Source organism: Mustela putorius, unplaced genomic scaffold, assembly GCF_011764305.1.
Source record: "Mustela putorius furo isolate JIRA1106 unplaced genomic scaffold, ASM1176430v1.1 tig00003859_pilon_pilon_pilon, whole genome shotgun sequence".
In the NCBI taxonomy this organism is placed as follows: domain Eukaryota; kingdom Metazoa; phylum Chordata; class Mammalia; order Carnivora; family Mustelidae; genus Mustela; species Mustela putorius.
In genome coordinates, this window is record NW_025422011.1 from 30,362,266 (window position 1) to 30,382,484 (window position 20,219).

Sequence of the window (20,219 nt, forward strand, 5' to 3'; positions counted from 1 at the left end):
ACTGTGAAACAATGGCCAAAGGTGACTATCACAGCGAAATTCAAAGGAAACTCATTGAAACATTTGGAAAAACACACACAATGTCCTGTCAGAATCCATATTTGGTGGTTTGTTGAAGTATTTATCTTCTTAGTTTTTGAGAGGAACGGAGGGTTGAACTCATTCTTAAATTGTGCACAAGAACACAATATGCTAGAAGAAAATATTCAATAAAATCGTGCCATGTGGTCAGTCAGAGAGTCGGACAACGAGCACACATCCTCGTGGCCAGGGAGCAGCACAGTCTGCTCAATACGGAATCCCATTCCAAAAAACCCCACTGGCAAGAGTCCAGCAGGAGAGGTGTGGTCTGTAACGGTCAACAGCGAAAGGCCTCAATCAGGGGCCAGCGCACGACTGCCACAAAGGGCCAGAAAGTAAGCATTCCAGGCTTCGTGAGCCATTGGGCTCACAACCATTCTTGGGGGAGCCGCCATGCGCAGCGACATGCATGACCAGGGGTGACGGTGCTCCAGGAAGCTTTTGTTTATGGACCTGGAAACCTGAGTTCCAGACAATTGTTGATTTGCCACAAAATATTCTTTTGCTTTCTCCTCGGCCATTCCAAACTATTGAGACCGTTCTTAGCTTGAGGAGAATATGGACCCACATGGCCAAGCACAGTTTGCCAGGCCTCCCATTTGGATGTTTGGGGGCAGAGATGTACAGCCTCTTCACGAACCATTCTGCAGCCTGCAAAAGTGACCATTGGGGGGATGCGGCTGCAACATGGACAATATTTACAATGCGATGCCACATGAGAAAACCAGAATCACAAAGAGTACTGACACTCTGCTAAGAGCTGGAGCCATGTGGAAAGGGAGGGTACAAGTGGACGGTTACCGAAAAGCAGTATATGGCAATGAGCACTATTTCTGTGCTAGGTGATGCTGAGTGTGGATGATTTATTTTTAGCATAAAAATTTTAGGGGCACCTGGTTGGCTTAGTTGGTTAAGTGTCTGACTCTTGGTTTCAAGCTAGGTCATGATCTCAGGGTCATGATATCAAGCCCCACGTCAGGCTCTCTGCTCAGTGGGGAGTCTGCCTGAGGATTCTTTCTCCCTCTTCCTCGGCGCCTCCCTCCCCCTCTGGGTCTCCCCTGACTCACACTCTTTCCCTCTCAAAATAAATAAAAATTTTTAAAAAATTTATTTAACACTGTTGTCACACTGCCTTTCAAGGAGAGATATAGATTTTTAAATCAGGTTAAAAGAAAAAAATCTGGAATTTACTTAATTGGCAGCAGGGTTTCATCCCTCTTTCTCCTTGCCATGCTTCCTTCTCTCCACCATCATTGCGACTGCCAGACGAGCTAGTTGTTTGTTTACTGTCCCTCCCCAGAGAAGGGTCTCATTTTGCCCACTGCTCTTTCTCAGGCCCTTGAACAGCATCTGGCCTCAAGCAGGCAATCAACAAGTATTTGTTGAGTAAATGAGTATCTTCAAAAGATTTCAAGGCCCACGGCTAGGGGACAATTGATGCGTGGGGGTGAGTACACATTCCCTGGGTTTCTCTGGATGTTCTTCATGCGGAAGGACACCTGGCACCCTGAACCAAAGCACCTACACTTCTTCAGAGACCCACCCAGGTTGCTGGCTCCCTCCTCAGAAGGCTCCCTAAAGCTCATGCTGCATCAGGCACAGTCCGATCTCCACATCAGGGTGGTTTCCCTGGGTGTCCATCACTAGACAAGGAGCTACTTGGGGAGCAGACCATGCCAGCCTCAACTTTGTATCCCATGATACTGAATACCAGCACTGAACGGGCCTATTGAGTAAATGCTGAGTAAATATATCTTTATCCATTTTGACGTACAGCATCCAGAACTTTCCCTCGAGAATCTCTCTTGTCCTTGAAGGAATCTGCCCATTTCTATCCTAAGGAGAAGTCCCTGCTTCCACATAATCAGAGTTGAGTCTCCCAATGCCAAGAGCTGGGAATGCCCGGCATGGACAATGGTTTGGTTTAGAGAAAAGTGAAGGTCCCACCTGTTTCTTCTTTAAGGTCCTGAAAAAATTTCTGGTTGAAGATGAAAGCCACGCCACTAATCTCTTCCACCTTGGCCTCAGCTGTGCTGTTTCTGTTTATGAAGTTGGCGGTGATGGCAATAGCCAACTTCCCACGGAATTCTTTCCTTCTGAACCCTGCATGAAGAAAAAGGGGAAAGGAGAGTCTTTCTTCTGCATTTGGTGTGAAAACTGAGAAAGATTATGGAGGAAGCTGTCCTCAGATGCCTCACAGGCCAGTGAACCCAGAGTTCTGCCTGGAGAACGCGGCAGGTGGACAGGCCAAGTTTTGTACCCCAAGAAGAAACCCATCCCCAGAGGCTTCAGTCAAGGGGACTTTCCCCCTTCCTAAAATCTATAGGACCAATTATTCTGGTGAGGCTTCTACAGACAAAAGGCTCAAGTGATTTTCCCAGCAGGCCCATCATGCTAAAGGCTTGTTAGGCACAGCAGCTAGATATACCCACGATACATGCATTTTGAACTTTTACAATTAAAACTAGATTGTCAGCGTTTTTTGTGTCCCCCCCCCCCTTGAAAAGTAGGATTATGAGATTGAATTCCTGTAGGATGGGAATTTTAACAAATTTTCTATTTCTAGTCTCCAGTGGGTGCTTAGCCCACACTCAGTAAATATCTAATGAGGAGACAGAAGTCTAACTTGTAATTGATTTGATACAGTGATTCTTGGGGTTCCTCTAGTTTTTGATGGCTTACATTAACTTTGATTTTTAATGGTGGTGACACAGAGGATCCCAAGCAGGGGTCACACTTCACTGGAACACCTTCTGCCCATCCCCTTTCTTTCTAGCATCTGGCTATCCCACAGTCCTGAATCTTCCCTCTGCTCCAGACACTACTGTTTACTCTGCTTAACTCAAGGCTCTCATCACAAGGGCAGGCTCTCTGGACATGCCTTTGTTTTCAGCCTCCTCCGGGAACTCAACCTACATTTGCTCACCACATACTCGGACCTCATGATGATTCCCAAGCTTCTCTGTCAATACTCCCTTTGACTAGAAACTTTGGGTTTTTTTCTCAATACCTCCTCTTTAAGTCCATCTTCATTAAACTTTTATTGAAATGGTCAAAAATGGCCATTATTCTCTAGTCTAGTATTTCTTAACTGGGAGTGACTTTGGCCCCCAGGGGCATCTTGGCAATATGTGGAGACATTTCTGGTTGCTACAACTTGGCGCGGGGCATGGCGGTGGGGGGAGCCAGTTGTGCTACTGGAGCCTGGCCTGGAGAGGCCAGGGATGCCGCTAAGCTTCCTACTGGGAGCAGGACAAAGAATGATCTGGCCCCATATGTCAGTAGGGCCAACATAGAGAAACTCACACTCTAGTCTACTTAGTTGGTGCTAAGCTGCCTAAGTGGCTCTCCTTCTTCTTATCCTTCTTTTCCTGTCCATGAAATGCCTAACTATACTCAGGAAAGTGTGGATTTTGGATTTACAAATATTCAGACTTGCAGTTCTACCCAACCATCAAAATGGCTCCCCAAAATTCTAGTAGCACAACATTCAGGTTAACAGCTTAAAAAATCTTGGTCAAATATGGGTTACTGATTGCAGGGGTCTGGCACGTGTAGGGATGGAGGCAAAGAGAGAGGCAAAGGAGTGGGGAAAGGGTCCTGGTGGCACAGCTGGTGGGGAGGACCCAGCTAGGCAGTCCACACCTCTCAAATCCTCCAGCATCAGCCCTCTTTTCCAGGAGTGTGTTCTGTCCTTGGGGGACGTGCCCTCTCCATCAGAAACCGACAGCCTGCAGCCCACGAGCAGGGCAAGCTCGAAGAGCAGATCTAGCCGCCAGCCTGAGAGGCCATGTGGGACCACTCCCACCCGCCATCTGTGGTCTCTTGTTCAGACAGTTAGTGCCAATTAGTACAATCTCAGCATCAATTACTCTTTGGGGGAGGGACTAGGGGATTGAAGACATTTCTGGTGGTGGCGCTCTTCTCCCAACCTGATTAGATCTTACTCCAAGAAAACATGTTATGCTTCTAACTTCAGAATTCAGAGAAGCATGGTTCTGCACCCTGAAAGTCTGGGGAAAAGCTCATCTTACTGCCCAGCAATGACTGTGCTTACAAGTTACAGAAGAGATGGGCTCTTCTTGCTGGGGTATTACACGTGACAAAAGAAGAAGGCCACCAAGCTCTAAGAACAGTTGTCTTAGCGGGATGAAGTAAGTGTGGGAGTGCTCAGTACCGTGGACTCACTGACAGGGGCTCCATAAATGCATGCTGACTCGCAATTGCCATGGCACTTTACCTTTATAAAGCATTTTTACATATAAGTCCTTTCATAGCCCTCATGACAAGATTCTATTATCTTCATTTTACAGGTAGGAAGGCTGATGGTTCACAGACCATGAACACCTGCGCTCTCGATGATCAGCCTCAGGCCTGGCAGGACAGTCTGCCCTTCTATCAGGGCCACCATTCTGTAGCCCCCTCCCAGTCCCAAGGCCCCCATCCTCAGCTCCAGGAAAAAGGAGTCTTCACCTTCCAGTGTGTTCCTGCGGCCGTCGGCGCCAATGATGACATCAAACTCAAAGTCCGACAGACAGTGGTCTGCAGGGAGAAATTCCGCCCGCCAGCCGATTTCTACCAAAACAGAAAAATGGTTTGAGTTGGCAGAGAAAGATGGGAGGTCCCTGCAGTGTGGGCCGGGGGAAAGGGGATATCTCTAGGTAAAGGAACCCCAGATAGATCTGCCAGGGAAAGACCCAGAGTTCTCCTGATTCACACTCGCATCTGGAGACCTTCTGGCTTCAGTATCTGTTCAATCCTGGAGAAGGTAAACCAGCAGCGCCCACCCCATGCCTGATTTAACCGGTTTCTATAAAGGCTGAGAGTCTATCAATGGTCCTCAGGCCAGTCCCACTTGAACCCTCTCTGTCTCAGTGCACTCTACCACATTCTCTTCATACTCCCATGCAATCCTCCTTGTCCTCCCATTACCGACCAGACCCAAATGATGGATGTGCAGGGTGTCCAGAAACCAGTTCAAATTCCCACTTCATTACACTCAAAATGTTCTGTTGGGCAGCACAGAGCTTTTGATGGGAACACTTCCAGGTAAAACCTTGCTGGTCATCCAGAATTGGGTCTGGGAGAGGCTAAGGGCACATGTATCTCTGGAAGGTCCCTAAAAGATGCTGTCCTGCTACAAAGGTCACTAAACGCCTCTCCTACACTCTGGAATGTTTTGAATGGAGGACAGGAATGGTCAGCGCTCTAATGAGCCCATGAGACTCTGAGGTCTCCGACACGAAGCTACCCAAACCACAAGCCCTACCCAGGCAGCAGCGGCTTTTGGTAAGAGATAAGCTGCAGAGGCATCATGAACAAATTCTTGGACCACAGTGTGCATGAAATCAGCACCTACATGAACATATACTATAAGGAAAAAGAGCAACATGGCTAAATAAGACATTACCCACCACCGGTGACTTCCGTGGTTGGTAAACTATGCTTCAGAAAGGCTTTAAAATAATTACATACCAAATAATATTATGGGCCCTTATTTCATGTTTGTTCAAGAAGCTTCACTTTTTTTTTTCTTTACTGGATTTTAAAATATCACGTGGGAACAAGTGCAGCCACATGTCCGTGTATGTTCCCATGCGGCCTGAAGAACTAGGAATGAACTTCAACAAACAACTGAATCTAGATCTTCTATCCTAATTACCTAGTACTTCGTTTGTCAAAGTACCACCTCCCACTGACACGGTAACCAAATGATAGGTTTAGTGGCTTAATAAGTGCCCTGGGAGGAGAAGAGCAAACCTAAGGTGGCTGCGTTGGGCAGAAAAGGTAAAATGTCCTTTGATGGGATTATGCCCAATAGCTCCCAACAAGAGTAACTCTTATGGGAACATTCTCTGAGAGCTGCAAATGTGATCTCCACTTGCCAATATCTGACTTGTAGACATAAGAGGAAGATTATACTGTACTTTGATTTTCTTGATCTTCAGGAGGCTCTAGAACCTTCACGAACTCCACATTCACGTGGATTTCAACTCCCAGCATCAGGGCCACCTTGAATAGGATGAGCTGCAGCTGACGAATGCCTGTTAGGTAGGAAAGGGGAAAGGGAAGAGGTGTCAGCAGCCATGCTTGAGTGCCTCCTGTATGCAGGGTACTCTATAATCACTCCTCACTGATCTCTGAGCAGAGCAACAGACCAATGATGATCACGACTGAGAACTAGTTATGCGCCGGCCATTCAGCGTTTTCACATTTAACCCTTACTGTGGGATAATTATTCCCATCTTATAGATGAGAAACTGAGGCTCGGCGAGGTGAAGTGACTTGTTCAAGGTCATACAGCAGCAAACTAGAACATGGACCCAGATCTGTCTGGTTCCAAGACTGCGCTCTAGCTTTTAGAAAATGCTCTCAAGATGGAGGCTCTTCCTTTCCCGCCTCCTCCCTGAGAGGGCCGCTGGTCTGACAAGGCAAAGACGGAAAGAGGAGTCAACCTCGAGAGTAATGGCCACAAGTCAGTGATGAAATGGCTCATTTTGTGGGGGACTGGGCCTAAGCCCTTAGCCATCCAGGGTCAGCATGAGGGGGGATTTCTCTCCACAGAGCTGGACTCATGGGAAGTCCCCTTGTACCCATTGCCCCAACTCCCCCGATGAGTGTCACTAACTCATCCCTGGTCATTCAGCACACATGGGTCTGTCTCTGAATATTCTACTGTAGAGTGCAAAACTCTCTATTTTGTGGGCTTTGTACACTTAACATTTATTGAGCATCTACAGTGGACCAGGTGCCATGGTAGGTATAGAGACACAGAACGCACTCTAGTGGAGGAAACACAAGTGGACAGGTGAGGGCAGGCCACCGTGGTCGGAGGCAGGTGGGGGGGGTGCAGAGGAGTGGCAGAACAGGGCTGGAGTTGCAGTCCAGGAAGCCAACAGAGTACCAAATCCCACAAACAGATTAGGGATTATGATGGCTGCAAGAGGCCAGGGCACTTGGGAGTTAGGAGGCTTCTAGGAGTGGAAATCTCAGCGAAAATCTCTTTCACAGGAGGTGGGAAGAAGTCAGATCTCAATGGAAGGAGTCATGGGTGGGACACACAGACAAAGTCGACAAAGAGTCCTCTCTTTCTACGGTAAATGTTTTGAAATAGAAAAAAATTAAGGTAATAAGAGAGGGTAGAGGGGCAGTGAGGTAAGGGGCAGGAAACCAAGAGGGAGCAGAGTGGAGCTGAGCAGCCTGCTCAGACTCAGACACGGCAAGGAGGGCAGGAAGGGGAACTCAGGTGGAGGCCAGTGCAGGAGGACAGAGAGGGGCTGGCGATGGGAGTGCCCGCCAGTGGCTTCTCCTCCCCAGAGCAGAGGAGGAAGGCCATTTGCTCAGAAGGAGTTTTGGAGTGAGCACATGGGAAGGGGAGGAGGGTGCTGACACAGGACATTTGGGAACTGCTGAGGCGTGCTGGGGGCTGGGGCACAGCTGGGGCTGGAGACCAGCATCTGTCTGAAAGGAAGCCAGTCAGCTGGGGCTTAAAGAATCCGATCCCCCTCCTGCCTGGAAACAGGCCTAGGCAACGGCCTGGCCTCTCCTCTTCATTTCAAGGCTCCTAATCTACCTTGTTCTAACACACAGTAGGTGTTCAGCAAATTCTCCCTGCCTCCCTTCTCACAGCCAATGCAACCGCTCTTAACAATGAGTGCCCCAAATGTCAGAATCTCAGATCCAGAGTCTTGCCAGGGTTTCTGAACACGGGGAATTTTCTGAGAACTAGGGATTAAATGGGAGCCCCATCAATGGGGCAGAGAGGGGCTCCCAACTGGCAGGGAAGGCAGCTCAACAGAGGGGGCGCTTGCAAGGTCCCCTGGTGCCCAGCTCTGCCTCCCAGGAGCGCTCAGTGGGAAAGTGGTGCTCAATGCTGTAGTTCTGATTTGGGCACCAACATACATTCTTCTGTGGGTGGTAGAGAATATTCCTGAAAGCTGACACAGCAGCCTTCTGGGCAAACCCAAATCTCTTTCCAACAGACTCCTGGAATTTTCTCATCCCAGAGTGGGAATACAGTCTGGGGCCACTGCTGATAGGTTCCCCTGTACCCGTGACTAAACTACACCCAATGTGGCTGACCACTGTCTTCAGTCATTCTTCTGAGCCCCACACCCTTTCCTGTCAGTTCCCGTCCTCATGAGAACATGGCTCTCAGGGCTCTCCTGCCCCCCATGAGTTGAAAGAAGGCAGCTCTGGAACCTGAAGCTGGGGATGCCAGCTGCCTCTTCCTCTTGCTTGCTGTACACCAATGGAGGCAAAGCATTCTCTGAGTCCCTACTACCAGGCAGGCACAGTGGTAAGCACATCACAAATTTGACCTCACCTACCTGATCCTCTCGGGGGTCCAGGGAGGCAGGCATTCATCACATGTGAGGGAGACAAAACTTGGGACTTGCAGAAGGTAAGGAATTTGACCCAAGTCCCACAGCAAATGGGCAAGACAGATTTAGAGCCCGGATCTGTCTAAGCCCTTGAACTCTCCCCACAGTGTTAACCTCCCTGACATTTATAGGACATAGTTTTATATATGAAATGGCTAAAGGCCTCCTCTCCACTCAGCATGAGAGGGAAGTCTGTTCTGCCACAGCCTGTCTGCACAGATCTTGCCTCAAGAGACCCAGGCTGGAGTAACAGAGCAGAAGGGCTTGGATGTTCCCCTGAGCATGCTTGACTGCAGGGCTGGCCCAGGGCCTGAAATCCATGTTTCCTACTTCCCCCTCCTTGTCTGGGTGAACCCCTGTCATGATGCCCTCCCTCTTTTTAAAATGCAAGGAAACTTGGTCCAGGGCCTGCCAATTGTGTCATTCCTCTTCTAAACCTGCCACGGTTTTCCCCAGAACCGGCACCACAACATCCACGTGTTGCTCGACACCCTGGCCCGTTTCATGGTTTTGTGTGCCTCCCTCATCTGAACCCCTCTAGCGAGTCTAATGGCTCTGTTAACGTGCAGTTTATCCCTGACAAGATCTCGGTGAGCTCTCTGCGAGGGCAGACCATGTTACCCACCTCTGATTCTCTTCCCCATATTTCATCCATTCACTCAGCAGAAGTTGACTGAGCACCTACTATGTGTCAAGCACCCCTTTATGCCCTGAGACAATCTGGTGAGCGGGGCACATCACAGGCCCCAACTTCATGGTGCCTACAACTCAGTGGGGCACACGCAGCCCAGAGGTAGCATAAGGCACGGAGCAGGGCCTTCACGAAATGTCTGCCGGTTGAATGTACGGACCCCCACGGACGTGTAAGCTGGAACATCCTGGAGACTCAGTGTGGAGAGATGTGCCCCAGGGGTTGGCCCCATGGGCTCTACTCACTGATGTGGTCAATGGAGCCAGCGCAGAACTTCCCATAGAACTTCTTGGCTCCCAGGCCCCGTAGGTCATGGATGGTGAAAGGCCACAGGTGCAGCACATTGTTCCTGGAGAAGGTGTCCCTCTTCTCCACCACAACCACTTTGGCTCCTAGGTAGGCAAGTTCAATGGCAGTGCGCAAACCACATGGTCCTCCCCCAATGATGAGACACTGCAGAGGTAAGAGAGGAGAGAGACGTGTGGTGATCTCTAGCACTGTGGACACAAACCCCTTGCCAACAGCTAACGGGTCCACTCAAATGAACCATCAAGTAGTAAATGAAGCACCAGTTAGGACCTGCCATTCATCCACCCAAGGTACCTCACCTGTGGGCCAAACCAGTCCCCGCACCAAACCCTGGGAAAGACACAGAAGTCCAGGGACTTGGCAGGGAGGCACAGAAAGATACACTTGAGGTTCTAAGTCAGACTAACCTGAGCTTAAAGCCCAGCTCTGGCACTTGACCTCTTAGCTTCCTCATCTGGGAATGGGTATACTACTCTTTCCTCACAGAGTTATCAAAAATAAGACTAGCTTTTAAAAAGCTCTGGTGCATCACTGTGACCTCAGATGAGGCAATGGTTTCTTAGATGTGATAACCCTTACACCAGCAAAGCAAGAAGAAAGAGATAAATTGGACTTCATTCCTAAAACTTTTCATGCTTGAAAGGCCATCATAAGAAAGTGAAGAGACAGCACACAGATGGGAGAAAATAGTTGCAAATCATAAATGTGATAAGGGACTAGTAGCCAAAATATGTAAAGAATTTACCAACTTAATAATTAAAAAAAAAAAAAAAGATGACCCAATTAAAGAGCAGGCAGATAATCTCCATAGAAATTTTTTCCAAGAAGACATATAAGTGGCCAGTAAGCACTGGGAAAGATGCTCAGAGTCATTAGCCATCAAGGAAATGCAAACCAAAGCCACAATGAGATACTACTTCATACCCACTAGGGTGAGTATCATCAAAAAGACAGACAAAAATAAGTGATGGCAAAGATGTGGAGAAACTGGAACCCACATTTGTCGCTGGCAGGCATGTGGATGGTGCAGATGCTTTGGAACAGTTTGGCAGTTCCTCAAAAAGTTAAACAGAGTTGCCAGACAAGCCAGCAACTGTATTCCTGTGCATCAGCCCAAGAGACATGAAAACATACATCCACATGGAGATGGGCACATGAATGTTCATGGCAGCATTATTCATTATAGCCAAAAAACAGAAACAACTGAAAAGTTCATTAGTTGACGAAGACACAAAATGTGGTATGTCCATACAAGGGATGATTCAACTCCAAAAAGGAACGAATTACTGAGCTATAGATGAACCTTGAAAATGTCATGCTAAATGAAAGCAACCAGACACAAAGGGACAGAGACGGTATGATTCCATTTACAGAAAATGTCCAGAATAGGCAAATTCATGGAGACCGAAGGGAGATTAGTGGTGGACAGGGCGGGGGAAGGGCAGTGGGGAAGGACTGCTCACTGCTGTGTGGTTTCTTTTTAGGGTGATATTTTAGGATTCAGTCATTGTGGTGGTTGCACAACTTTGTGAATATATTAAAACCATTGAATTACACACATTAAAAGGGTGAATGATATGGTATGTGAATTAGATATTCATAAAGTACTTACAGGATAAGAAAAAGCTCATATTCAGGAGTTTGGTACACACCAGGGTAGACACTCTCGCTCTTATCACTGAGACCCCGTCCCTGTCTTCCAGGGACTCTCCATCTAGTGGCAAACTCAGGCTTGTGGGGTAAGAAACCAGAACGCTTTGTGGTTGGTTCTACTGGGGGCCCAGAAGAGGAGATGCTGACTCTGCCTGATGAGCTAGAAAAGACTTCGCAAAGAAGGTCTTTAACAATGATCACTGTCACCACCATCCTCACCGTCACCGTCACCAGAGCCTGCATGTGTTGAACATTCACTACGTGCCGGACGCTCAGTTCACATGCGTCATGTGTTTTAGCAGTTAGTACTCCCAGCACATTGGAGAAGGAGAAACTATTATTATCCTCATTTCATGGATGGGAAAACTGAGGCACGACACAGCTAGGTAACGGGCCCCTGGTTTCCCAGATCCAGAGGGACAGAACCAGGAGGCAGACCTGGGTGGTCTCACTCCAGAGCCCATCATGCTGCAACTATTACTTCTGTCCTACTTCCACCAGGAATAAAGAGAAGAAAGAACACTTCTGCAGAGGGGTCACCCATTCCAAGAGAAAGAAGTTCCAGGTGGATGGAGAGGAGGAGACTTTGGGAGAGGGAGAGGAGGGGGAGGAAAGAGATGAGGTCAGTCCGGAGCCAGATGCTGAAGGTCCTAAACACCAAGTGAGGGAGTATGACCTTGGCCCCGCAGACACTGGGGCCATGCAAGCAGAGGCTGACAGAACAAGATTCTATACAGGTCCCACACTAGGTCACAGTGGACACTGCAGTGTTGAGCAAGACCAGGGTCTTCCTCAAGGAAGCTACAGGCCTATTAGGAGAGAAGGAACAACATGGAATGACCTAACCTTTTGTCTGGAGCAAAGCCCTTCTACTTAAACAAAGTCACCAGTACTGTATAAGGACAGAGGGAAATGGCAGTATTCCAGCTGAGAGAGTCAGAGGTCCCCATGTGTGGTAGGGCCATACCCATCCTACCCCCAGGAAGCCCCTGAAGCACCTTCAAGAGGCAGAATCCTCCTGGGGTGGGAGCCCTGAGGCCACTTCAGCAAAGCCAGAGGGAAGGAGACCTATGCAGACACTTCACTGCTCAACATTACAGAGGCATTTGGGAACTTCCCCTCTGCTCAGGATCAAATCTTATCTTAAAAAAATGCATTTCCCTTCCTCTAGCAAATATTCCATCATCCAGTTATCACTCCCCTGGGGTCTCTGGGGTCTCCAAGGGAAAGTACAAACAAGCCTATCAGAAACTCCCACACCACAATCAGTGTGGCTTGCTGGATGGAACCTTCCAGGGAGTTTATGGAAACCCCGTTAAGGGAAATGAAGTCACTGCTGAGATACAGCTCACTCCAGAGATGTCGCGGAGCGGGTATGCAAATCCTTTTGCTTCCTTTCTGGTTGGAGCAGACAAGAGAGAACCACTCCTTATCTCACACCCGAAACAGCTCCTCTGGCTTGACATAGCCAGACCATGACGGGCACTGTAAAGGAAGATTCCAAGCCCTGACTCTCTGAAGTTGCCGTTGGGGTTAAGCCTGGATTCACTGCATTTCTTAGCAGTTAGTGCATCTTTTCCTGTTTGCTGAGTCCTGTCACTCCGGGGCCAGGGTTGCTGCGGGGGTGGAAGGATGTGGGGGGAAGAAGGGCAGGAAGAGAATGAGGGGGAGTTGTGCTGCCGTCCTGAGTCCTTCTGTCCACCAGGCCTGACCCCACACTGGTCCCGGAGCAAGGCAGAAGCTCCCTTTCCCACCCGTTGATGGGTTGCTGGGCAGATTTCATGCCAACAGCAGCCAGCGTACTGTTGCCCACCTCCCAACTGAACCTGAAACCCCATGGGCGAAAGCTTCGTTTTCCCACCACTCTGGGCCCCAGCACATATTTCGGGCCTGAAATTTCGGAGACGCCAGTCACACTGTAATCTCAAGTCAAAGCAAATACCTAATTATACAAAGGGAGAAAATTCAGTGCAGATGTTATCAAGACAGGCGAGAAGGCTTGCTGGCAGGGGCCCTGCGGCTCCTCTCAGAGGACACTTGCTATGATTAACATGGGAACTCAGAATTCTGAGCAGGGACGAAAAACTGCAGCCACCAAGAGGCCTGGTCAGAGAACAGGAGAGAAGGCAGCCGCCCCCAGTGTGCCCACAGGTGATGCTCTGGATGGTGGACTTGGGGCAAACAGACCACAGGTGCAAAGGGTTGTGATAACTCAAGCTGAAAAAACTCCCCGCGTTTCCCACCCCCGTCTGGGCTCTCACTGCTGAGGATTTGTTGCCAAGGAGAGAAGACTTTTCATTAAAACTCAGCCTCGAGGCCTTTCTTGAGTCCCAAATTACACTGTACATTCCGTCCACAGGTTCTGTCCTTAATGCTACCCCAGAACTCAGCTCTGCATGTTATAATTACCCGCATCTGTCTCCCAGGCCAGAGGGAGTGCTCCTCCAAAGCTGTCCCCAAGTCCTCTGCCCTTCTGTATGCTCACAGCCCAGTACCCGGCCTGGCACCCAGGAGGCTTCAATAAACAGCTGACGAAAGAATGAACTTCTCACACCCGCCCCACCCACCCAGTTCTGGCTGTCCGTCAGTCACTGGGATGTTCAGCTCATGTCATCCCGGGTTTGCGTCTGCATTTCCCACCCAGGCAGGGGGAGCTGGGGTCTGCCAAGGCCACCAGCATTACGGACGTCAGCAGATCAGTGTGCTCAGGCGACATAAATTTATGACCCGGGGGGAGTGGGGCAGATCCAACACCAGCAGGAAGTCCATTGTATAGATAAGCTTCGTGGTGCTCAGTCCTCCTCTGCGTTTGTGCAGAGACAAACACCACATGGAAAAAACAGCTCTTATTTATCAAGGGGTGGGAAGAGGGGACGAGGGGACTAGCCCACAGTCAAAGGCACACGCGGGTGCATCATGCCCGTGGCTGGGGCAGCCTCGGTCACGCGGGCCCCTCACGCCATCCCAGAGGAGCCCCACAAGCGCTCCCCACTGCTTGATAACATGATGCAGCTTCCAATCCACAAGTGGGTGGGTGCCCTGGGCCTGTGCCAAGAATGTGAAAGGTATTCATTGCCCAGAGGGAAGCCCCAAGGGGACCAGAGGCTAAGCCAGGGGTTAGTCGTCTGGAGACTGGATTTCTGATCCTCAGCTCTGCCTCCAATTTCCTGGGGAGCTGTGTGTGCAGATGTTCCCCGGGTGCGGAGAGCCAGCACCCGCAGGCAGACCGGGGCCAGCCATCCGGGAGAGGGCTGACCTCGCTGAAGAGGAGGATTACAGTTTGTAAAAGGTATCATACCCAGGGGCTCCTGGGTGGCTCAGTGGGTTAAGCCTCTGCCTTCAGCTCAGGTGATGATCTCAGAGTCCTGGGATTGGGCCCTGTATTGGGCTCTCTGCTCAGCAGGGAGCCTGCTTCCCCCAATCTCTCTGTCTGCCTCTCTGCATAATTGTGATTTCTGCCTGTCAAATAAATACATAAAGTCTTAAAAAAAAAAAAAAAAAGGTATCATGCCCAGAACCTTCTAGGGGCCAGGCGCCATCCCAGTCCCTTCATGTATGGTGTCCTGTGCACGGCCCTCCATGGTCAGAGTCAGCATCACCTCCACTTTGTAAATGAGCGAGCTGAGGACCAGAAGTTCAGCTGCTTACTCCAGGTGCCCTTATTATCCCCATTTTGGAGCAAAGAGACAGGGCCAAAAGAGAGTAAGGCTGGCCACAGGAGGGGGAAATGGTCAAGTCTGGATACAAAAGGAAGCAGCATGGGTCCCAGGCATGTGCTCTGAACCGCATGTCTGACAGATGGGGAAGCAGACTTCAGGGGTGCTGTTGGGATGAAGTGGGACGAAGCGAGGGGACTGAACGGAGCTGGGCTGCAGGCCGGGCTTCCGGGGCCGCCGCACAGAGGGCCTAAGCTCGGATCCGGGCCGAGCCTCCTGTGCTGCCCTGGAGTGAACGGAGCTAGGGCTCGTGCAAGTCCAGGAGAAGCCACTTCAGCAGGTGCCATGGGCGTGAGGGTTCGGCCCTGGGCTATGCAAGCCTCCTGCGTGCCTTTGGGGCATAGGCGGCCCCAGGCGGTGAGCTGAGCCGTGTGAGGTGGTGCACAGTGCCATCTCCAGCTAGTGTGCTGAGTTATAGGCTAGCTCTCCAGGGTGGCACTCTAGTCCCCGGGGTGGTTTCCCAGCTTCACTGGCTCTTCAGACGAGCTGCTCATCTGAAGCCAGGCGGGAAGGCCCTGACTGCTAGTGGGTTCCCACAAGTGCAATCATGGGACACAATGGGACAGAGCATTTTCCAATCATAGGTGCTAGTGGGGGAGGCGGAATGGCAGGAGCCGGCCTCATGTCCCCATTCCACGGGGCAGCACTAAGGGGAGTGATGCAGCCACTGAAGCTTCTAGCTGGCAGGAGTCTCTGCAGGCTGGGTGGCTGGGGATTTCAAGGGCCACTCCAGGCAGGGAGCAAAATCTCCCCGGACTGGACAGGGCTCTGCCCCACTCCGGACTCTCTGTATCTGGGTCACACCCAGTTATTCCTGAGTAACAATTAACACTGCTTACCGACTTCAGAAATTTACAGAAAGGAAAAGGAAAAAGATATCCTGTTCTCCCTGCCTGCTCTCAAATAAATAATACAAATCCCTCTGAGAAGCATTCCACTCCTCCCTGTCCTTCCCTTCCAGCTTGAGCCTGGGCTCCGAGGAGCAATCGTACCTGCTGGCCACAGGGGCTGGGTTTTCGGGGACAGTTTCCTTTGACATGTTCTGCCCCTCGGCCTTGTGAGTTTGCTGTACCAGACCGCAGGTCTGAAGCTCTAAGTACAACCCTCAAGGCTGTGCTTTCTGCCTCTGGGTGCTGTGGATACCTCATGGGATCTCCCCACCTGGGCGTGAGTCCCCTGAAGTTGGGCAGACATGTCAGTCCCCGCCCAACCCCCCACCAGCAGCAGAGCCCAGGACTCCTCAATAGCACCAACTGTGCCCCATCCGGCCTTTGTTGGTGCCTGTACCTTCCATAATGGGAAGAGCAATAGTCACCAACTCGGAGCATTGGTAACAGTGGGAATAAAAATCAGAGCCCATGCTTACTGCCTGCTTACAACGTGCAGGTCTGTGCTGAGCCCTGTGTGTGTAAGAAATGCATCTCATTTCGCTTCTACAGAAATCCTGAGTTAGGCATACTCATCATACTCATCGCTGTCTGGCAGCTGAGAAAACTGGAGTTGGGAAGCTCATAGAACTTGTTCAGGGTCACAGAACTAGGGCAGGAGTTAACCAGTGACCCCAGAGCCCCTGCTTGAAATCATGAGCCTATATATTCACTCATCTGGGGCACAGGGGGTGCTAGGTGGCAGAGGATTAAGATGTCTCCTCCTCCACTAGGACATGTAAGGACTCCTGAACACCCTGTAGGATTATGGGGATGCAAGAGAGGACTGGTGTTCCCAAGCCTCAGAGACTGGGTGGCTGGGGCCAGGGAAAAAGTACAACAGAAACCATGAGAGCTGGATTGTTTGAGGATTACCTGTGACGACTAACATCAGCTTGCTAAAGAGACAGACTGGAGACTCTATGTGATAAGAAAGACCTCTCTAGGGGAAGGCTCACAAGGCCGAGGTGTAGAAGAAATGGCACACTGAGGTCTGAGCCAGAAAGAAGGTTTGGAGAGAGTGGGGAGTCCTGCTTCCACCCATGTCCCACCCCCAAAGGAGCAGAAAGGTCCTTCTAAGTCAGATCATTCACTCCAGCTCACAACTTCTAGCATCTTCCCATGGAACACAAAGCTCAACATCAGACCTTATCATGGCCTTGGGCCCTACATGACCCTCCCCTCCAATTTTTTTCTGTCTTCTGCTCTGACCACACTTCCCTCCCTCTCTGCACTTCAGCCATAATGGCCTCACTAAATACACACAGGGCCTTTTCCATTTGTTTTGCCCCCTGTATGGAACATCCTCTCCCCCAAATTATATACATAATCTATAAAAACAACATATTAAATTATATAAAATAAAAAATATTTATTTTCTAATACAAGAAAAGGGAATCTACTACAGAAAATATATAGACTTCGTTTTATTTACCTTCATGTTAACATTCAGCTTTCCAAACAGCATTTTAAATGTTGGTAAGTATTTCCAAGCCTACTTGTGTATTTTTCCATTGCGGACTATTTTTTCTCTTTGTAATCTAGTAGCTTTACGATATTTTCTTTGCAACATTTTCCCAAAGGTTTTCAAATATACAGAAAATTTGAAAGAATTTTAGTGAACAACCAAGTACCTACCACCTAGATTCTATACTTACATTTCACTCTCCCTTATCACATATTTATTCGTCTGTCCATCCCTCTACCCATTCATCAACTTATCTTATTTTTTTGGTGCATTCCAACTAAATTGCAGAATCAGTACATTTCCTCCCAAATACTTGAGGATGAATATCACTGACTGGAGTTCAAGATTTGTACAAACCCTTTTTGTTTTTTTAAGATAAAATTCATATATGATGAAATGCGCATATCTGAAACATATGCATTTGAGCTGACAAACTATACTCTATTTTGCTTCTTGGAACATGGGTTTCTCCCCACCAGTGGTCTTTCTTCCTGAGAGTTTTTAATCCCCTCTGGTGCTGGCTACTTGGTGTGTGCAGTTATCAGCCAGAATTTTCTAGTCAAGGGGCAGGGTCGGGAGCCGAGCAGCCAGCTGTCTTGGCTCCCTCTTCTCCCTCAGGAAAACAGAAGTCCCAGGCCCTTCCGAGACCCCCAAAAAAGGGGTGTGGAGGAATCTCACATTCCTTGAGGAGGAACAGGGGGAAGGAGCCTTCTGAGATGGGCTGAGGCCAATTATATTCAAAGCTAAGAAATCTCAGGCCAGTTCTAATCCATATGTGGGGAAAAAGCAGAGCTAAGACACACAAACAATGTAGCATCCAGAAATAGATACACTAGTTCATGTTTATCACTTTCTCTTTTTGCTAAGGCTCTGAGAGCCTGTGAGCTCAGTCAGGTAGGGATCCCCAGCATATGTGACACCAGCCAGTGCTCAGCCCTTCGTTCACAGCCACCCGAACCTAGCATGCCAGGGCCACAGCTGTAGCTAGTAAGAGGCCAAGCCCAGACTCAGACCCCAGGCACATGGCGCCAGAGACCATGCCTTTGGTCACTGGCCACGGAGAGCACTGTAGGTGACAGGGGCAGAGAGGTAGCAGACTGGGAATGCACACAGCCTCTTCTGTGCCAGTGAATTCTACCTCTGTGTGACCTGCCCAAAGGAAGAGATGTGTCTGGCTTGTCTTTTTGTCCCAGACACCTAGCCTGACACAGGGTTAGTGCTCAGTGATGATTAGATAAAAGAGAGGTACGCCTGTTGTTGGGCCTTGGGTGGACCAGCGCCCTTGGGGGACCAAGCTGGTAAGGGGGCAGGGAGAGCAGTGGCGCTGGCAGGATCCAGTAGGGAAATTATGGCAATGGCAGGACACCCCTTCCACTGAGACTGTGGTAACTTAACCCAGCGAGAAAGGCAGAACCCAAGCTGAGAACCCATCGAGCCACACCTTCCCAGCCTGGAGACCCCAGCCATAGCCACCCGGTGGCCAACATTTCTACTTAACAGGGATCATGACTGGGGACCACCTGAAGTCAGGAGAAGCACTGCTGAGTACCTTACACAAGCTGACCTGCAGCAGATGCTTTCGGTATACGAAATCATCTCCACTGTGAAGGGGGCGCGGCTTTTCCCACTGTGTAGCTGAGAGCCTGAGACTTGGGTGACAGGAGTGAATAGAGCAAGCATTTACTGAACTCGAATTCTGTGTCACGCACTAAGCTAAGGGCTTCATATGTGTTAACTCACGGAAACCACACAGCAGCCCCAAATTAGGAAACCGAGACCCAGAATGGTAGCGTGGAGTGCCCAAGTCTGCATCCCAGGAAGGAGGAGCTGGCATTCCAACCCAGGTTTCTAGTTCTGAAGGCCAAACTCGTGTCACTCCTGCCAAAGATCAAACAGCTAGCAAAGCACAGAGCCTTGAGTCACTGAGGGGTCCTCGGGACACCGCCATCAGGCTCTTTCTTCTTATCTCACCCTCTCAGACACCTTTCTCCCATGAGTTAGGGTCCACTATTCCTTTCTGGCCCATTTCTTTCTCCCTCACTGGTACTCCAACTCCTCCACTGCGGCCACCTCATCCTGTGGCCACACAGGGTGATGAGCAAGGCTGGCCTTATCGGTGGACAGCAGCCTTGTCCTAGGCTGACCTCTACAGAAAGGCCACTGTGGGCCTGGTAATGGGTCTTCATGAGGAAAGGCCAGGCACTCCTTCCACGTTCACCGACTCTTCCTGCTCTGAAGTCAGCAAAGGAGAGGCTATTTACCTGAGCCCAGCAGCTGTCTCTACAGCCAGTGTGGAGCTGGGCTGAGGGCCCAAGACATGCAAGGCCACCCCTGCCACTCCACAGCCATATCTGGACCAACAAAGACTCGACCAAGAGCCCTGGAACATTCCCCAAGGAGGAGACGGCACGTAAGAATAGCTATAAGAGCATACTGTTAAGAATATGGTGGCTTCCTTCACCCTTTTCTTCTATAGGGTCTCCACCCTCCTGGGCAGGTACCAGATGAATATGGCTGAGGGTCTCAGCAGGGCTTAGTTCAGACATTCGAACAGGTGAGGACTCCCCACCGGGGAACCATTCACCTGGCTGCAAAGTAAGGGATCTGGGTTCTGAAGCAGGAAGGTCCCTACCCAGCTGTGTGACTTTTGGCAGAGTGGCTCATTCCAGTGCAGGCTCCTGATCTCCATTTCCTTAACCACAAACAAGGAATCAGGGTAGCTTCTACCAACCAGGGTTGTGATGGGAGTGGAATCAGTAAGATGCAGACCTGTTCCTAAAAGCGCCTTGGAGAGCACGTGGTAAGCATTCCATAAATGGTAGCATGACTGACAGCTCCTCTCCTCCCCCGCCCTCCCTACCTTCGTGAGCAGAAGCTCTCCAAGTGAAAGCAGCATTTTCACCTCGAAGATCTCACAGCCAGAGACATACACACTGCGGTCTGGCCAGTTTTGAGGCTGAGAGTGTTTTGCATTCCCTGGGGCAGCTGTAC

General features: G+C 49.9%; 1 protein-coding gene across 11 annotated transcripts in view; it reads right to left on the reverse strand.

Moving 5' to 3' along the window:
- The window catches only part of MICAL2 (microtubule associated monooxygenase, calponin and LIM domain containing 2), a 212,745-nt gene that overhangs the window by 122,066 nt on the left and 70,460 nt on the right, over positions 1-20,219 (reverse strand). For all 11 annotated transcript variants that reach the window (XM_045065814.1, XM_045065812.1, XM_045065813.1 and 8 more), the window contains exons 4-7: positions 9,402-9,609; positions 6,009-6,125; positions 4,555-4,656; positions 2,029-2,184 (exon numbers count right to left, since the gene is read on the reverse strand). In XM_045065814.1, the coding sequence (XP_044921749.1) occupies positions 2,029-2,184; positions 4,555-4,656; positions 6,009-6,125; positions 9,402-9,609 (583 nt within the window). The remainder of the gene's footprint in view (positions 1-2,028; positions 2,185-4,554; positions 4,657-6,008; positions 6,126-9,401; positions 9,610-20,219) is intronic.